Source organism: Pteropus vampyrus, unplaced genomic scaffold (genome assembly GCF_000151845.1).
Source record: "Pteropus vampyrus isolate Shadow unplaced genomic scaffold, Pvam_2.0 Scaffold36, whole genome shotgun sequence".
NCBI classification, from domain to species: domain Eukaryota; kingdom Metazoa; phylum Chordata; class Mammalia; order Chiroptera; family Pteropodidae; genus Pteropus; species Pteropus vampyrus.
Window position 1 is genome coordinate 12,666,030 of NW_011888817.1, and position 4,729 is coordinate 12,670,758.

Consider the following 4,729-nt stretch of genomic DNA (forward strand, 5'->3'; position numbering starts at 1 on the left):
AAGTGCTTAGCACAGAAGTTCCACCTCATCTGTGGTTTTGCTTTCCACGGTTTCAGTTACCCGTGGTCTGAAAAATATTAAATGGAAAATTCTAGGAATAAACAATTCATAAGTTTTCAACTGCATGCCGTTCTGAGTAAGGTGATGAAATTTCACGGCATCCTGCTCCATGCCGCCCAGGACGTGAATCCTCCCTCTGTCCAGCGTGTCCACGCTGTACACACTCCCTGCCCACTAGTCACTTACAAGCCGTCTAGGTTATCAGATCCACTGTCGTGGTTTCTCAGTGCTTGTGTTCAAGTCACCCTTATGTTACCTAATGACGAGCCTGAAGTATAAGAGTAGCGATGCTGGCAATTCAGATATGTCATAGAGAGGCCGTCGAGTGCTTGCTTTAAGTGAAAAGGTGAAAGTTCTTGACTTAATAAGAAAAAAAAAATTGCACGCTGAGGTTGCTGAGATCTACGGTAAGAACAATCTTCTACTCGTGATATTGCCTAATTTATAAATTAAACTTTATTGTAGGTAGGTTTGTATAAAAAAAACCGCAATATATGTAGAGTTCTTACTATCTGTGGTTTTAGGCATCCACTGGGGTGTTTGGAACACATATCCCCTGCAGATAAGGGAGGACCACTACATCAGTTCCGGCTAAGCGGTCCATAGTATTATTTCTCTTGCTTCCTTCCATGGCGCTCTCTTGGATTAGAGTTAGCCCCTGGCTTCAGGGGAGAGGTGGTCATGTGGGCCAAGGCCCAAGGCTTCAGTAAAAACCTTATCACAGGGGGCTAACATTCCCTGCATGAGCTCATTCAGTGCTTATCAAACTTGCGACTTGGGGGGTTACCATTGACCCCATTTTATACTCATGGACACTGAGGCTCAAAGAGGGACTTGAGCTGTGCAGGTCTCAAGCACTGGTGGTGCAGATTCCCTCTCTGTAGGAGCAGAGCTAAAGAGTCTGGGGTCATCACTCCCAAGTGGAGTGGGGAGATTTCTGGAGCCCAGGGACCTGGAGATGAGGGGTTGGGGCGGAGACTAAAGATGAATCAGGGAAGGGGAAGACCACCTAATGACCTCACAGGGCAGCTCAACTTCTCTCGAGCTGGCTCAGCAGTCCCTCTGCCTTCCTTCCTCTGGGGGCTCCCACATCCTCTGGCGATCTCTTGGCTCCCAGGGGAAATCACAGCAGATGCTTTCAAACGCGCACTCTTGAGGGGAGACTCCCTCCTTGTCAGCTACAGAGGAATTAAATGCCAGCAGGTGTGTGGCCCGGCTGTGGGCGGTGGGCAGAGGCAGGGCCAGGGCAGGGAGACATGAGCAGCTCCTCCCTGTGACATTTTCCAGCCCTCCCGCCCCATCCAGCCTCGGCTCAGGACTTGCTAAATGAAAGATGCTTCACACGCTCTGAACTCCGGCCTGGCATTTTCCAGCTCCTCTCGGAAATGCCAAGTCTTTAAAATGATTTACTGTCATGCAGTCAAATGGGGGAGACGCGCAACTTGGAAATGGTCCGAGGGAAGACTGTGCTGGGTTCCAGCAGGGCACCTGAGGCCCGGTCATGGCCGGCTGTGGGATCATGGGCAAGCCCAAGTGGCTGCTGTGGGCCTCGGTCTCCACACCCTACAACGGAGGTAAGATGAAGATGTTTCTAAAAGGGCTCTGTAAAGGTATGTGAGTGGCGAAGGCCATCCACTGGGCTGGGGGCCAGAAAACAGGAGGGCCAGGCACACCCATGTCAGCCTGTCAGCCTGGGAGGGAAAAGGGGCTCCCCGTTCTATGGCGTGGACAGCGACAAATCTGCTCTGATCCAGGCTTTACCACTGAGCCCCGAGCATTCCAAGGAGTGAACAGAGTGGGAGACTCTGAAACTATGAGGCCTGGAGATCTTCTTTAGCTCAGATCTCACCACAGAACAAAATGCCATAGCGATGATAGTCATGATGATAGATACAATAGTAATAGCAGTCAATCTGTTCAGTGCTTGCTCTGAGCCAGGTGGTGTCCTAACTGTTTCAAACGTACCATAACTCACTTAATCCTACAACAACCCTGGTGTTATCTCCATTGTGCAGAGAAAGCCCTGAGGCACAGTGGTTCAGCAGCTTGTCTAAGGTCACATAACCAAAACGTGGTGAAGCTTCAGAGCTACTTTTTTCCGGCTCCTATGGGTCCCAGGGTTGTGGCCCGCGTCACTGAGACCCTCACGCCTGCCTCTGGTTACTCAGTTGGGGTCTGCCGAAGAAGGACGTGCGGTGGGTAGGAGTAAGGCCTCCAAGTTCCCTAAGAACAAGCTGACAATCGCCTAGGCCAGCCGAGCCTTGCTCAGGGCAGTGGACGATTGGACTTCCTGGGCAATTTTGAGGGCTTGGATGAGAACGGACTATCGTGGTCCTCTTGCACCAAAAAGACAGATACGAGAGTCCCTTCCACAGATGAGGGAACTGGTGCCAAGGACTTAATTGCTCCCTCACAATGACTATGAGATGGTATTGGCCAGGTGATGAAACTGATGCTTGGGGTTGTCCAGGAACTTCTAAAGCCACACGGCTGGGAAGAGGTAGAGAGAAGCTCCAAAGGCACATGTATCAAACTCTCAAGCTTCTGTCTCATCTATATTCCTGTTAGTGTCATTCTGAAATGCGGGAGGAACTGTCATTGGCCTCATTCCAAGCACTAACAGTGAACGCAGGACCTCCAGGAAAGCTGCCTGTCTGCTGAGAGTAAGGTGGTGCCTTTCTTTGTTATTTACCCTCACCGTGCTGTCTTCCTTTTGGTATGGGATTACATTCATTAAGATTGCTATCTGCCTCCCTCCCTAGGCTGTGAGCTCTGTGAGTGCAGGGTCTCATTTGTTTTAGCTCTGTGCCTGGCACCCAGCAGGCCCACACAAATATCTACTGAATAAATGAGCTCTCAAGGCAGCTGGCTTCATTTCTGGTCCACTGTAATTGCTACAAAGAGATTGTCTATACGGAGCCCTCCTGGATAGTTTCCCCTTAATGTACTTGGTGTTGCCCTGGACAGAGTCACCCTTTCTGACTCAGGATCTCCCTCCCTCTTGTCCCCATGAACCTTCTTAATCTACCATTTACTAGAATTGGACTCTACCCAGCCCTGAGGTAGGTGCTTTATGCATAGATTTCCACTGTCTCCCCTTTGGGAAGATAGATATTTCTCTTACTGTCCCCATGTTATCGCTGAGGAAAACTGAGGATCAGAGAGTCAGACATCTCACTCAAAGTCACACAGCTAGTTGGGATGGAGCCAGGATGTAAGCCCAGACCTTAGCTTCCTCCATCTGTAAAATGGGAACAATAAACTGCCATCATAATTTATAAGGACAACGGTGCTGGGTAGAGTCCTTTGAAATTAAAAGTTGGTGCTGTGTGTTTCCATGGCCACCTTCTTGGCAGCACGACAGGTTTCTGCTCTCTGGTTCCTTGGAGTCAGTTTCAAGGGTGGGACCTCTCCACAGTTGTCATGGTGCCAGGAGAGCTGGGTCCCGACTGGGATGCTGGCTGGGAAGTTGGCCGATGGGCCTGTGACGTGACGAGGAGTTTGTGGAGTCGATCGGTATTTGCCAAGCCTCCTCTGCCCTGGCATTGCACTAAACACTTTCCCTGGGGTCTCCTTTCATCTGCACAGCATCCCTGTGAGGCCGGCATGCTTTGTACCCCAGGGTACAGATGAAGCAACCAAGGCTCAGCAAGGTTCTCAGGCTTGCCTGAAGTCACACAGCCGAGGCACAGACCCTCATCTGTCGTACTTTAAGCCCATGCTGTGTCCTGCCAACAATGCTGACTACCCACTGAGCACCTACTGTGAGCCAAGGACTTATCCTCTCAATCACCCTTTAAGATTGGTCCCTTCAAGCCCATTTTTACCCAAGGAAACTGAGGCTGAGAGATGTGAAGTCACTTGCCTGAGTTCATGTAGATTGGAAATCCAATCTGTCTGAATCCCAAACCTGGGCCCTTGACTGCTCTGCAGCACCAACGGCCCCCAGGGAGATGCTGGCACTCACCTCCTTGATGAAGTTCATGAAGCGGCCACCAAAGCGCCAAGCCTTGTGCCGATGGCACTGCAGGGAGTTCACGGTCATCTGGGGTGCCCGCTGGTAGCACACGGACACGATGTGGACGGCGTCATACAGTAAGGCAGCGTCAGTCTGGAAGGGAGGGCCCAGGGCCTGCCTGAGAGCTGCTCCCGAGAGTCCTCAAGCCCACTGCCCTGTCCTCCTTCCCCTCCTCCACCACAGGCACATGGGGTCCTGGTGAGGGAAAGGCCACGAGGCCCTAGAAGTGACCCTATCCATGCCCCTGGTGAGAGGCTTGTGTTGACTGCTGCTCTGCAGACAGACACCTGGCTACCACCTTCTACAGTTCAGACCTCCTCCTGGCAGTCCTTGCCACCCCCTCCCCCTGCCCTGCTGTTGCTCAGGCCCTGCTCACACCTTAACCTTCCTGCCTCCCCAGCCTCTGCTGGTCATAGTTGTAAGTTCCCCATGCCAAGGGTCCACCTGTCCTTATCCCAGCTCTCTGTAACCATGCGTTTACACACCCTTAGAGTGGGACTATGTCTGATTCTTTTATGTCCCTGGCTCCTAGCCCCTAAGGTCCAGTTGACACATGGCATGTTTTAAGAAGGGAAGTGGTGGGAGGGAAGAAAGTAATAGGGAAAAAGAAAAGAAGGAAGAGAGGGAAGAAGGAAGAGAGGGAGGGAGGAA

At 51.5% G+C, this 4,729-nt stretch overlaps 1 protein-coding gene across 2 annotated transcripts in view; it reads right to left on the reverse strand.

Annotated features, from left to right (window-relative positions):
- The window catches only part of GRIK3 (glutamate ionotropic receptor kainate type subunit 3), a 213,468-nt gene that overhangs the window by 46,837 nt on the left and 161,902 nt on the right, over positions 1–4,729 (reverse strand). For both annotated transcript variants that reach the window (XM_011357999.1, XM_011358000.1), the window contains exon 8: positions 4,028–4,203. In XM_011357999.1, coding sequence (XP_011356301.1) covers positions 4,028–4,203 — 176 coding nt within the window. The remainder of the gene's footprint in view (positions 1–4,027; positions 4,204–4,729) is intronic.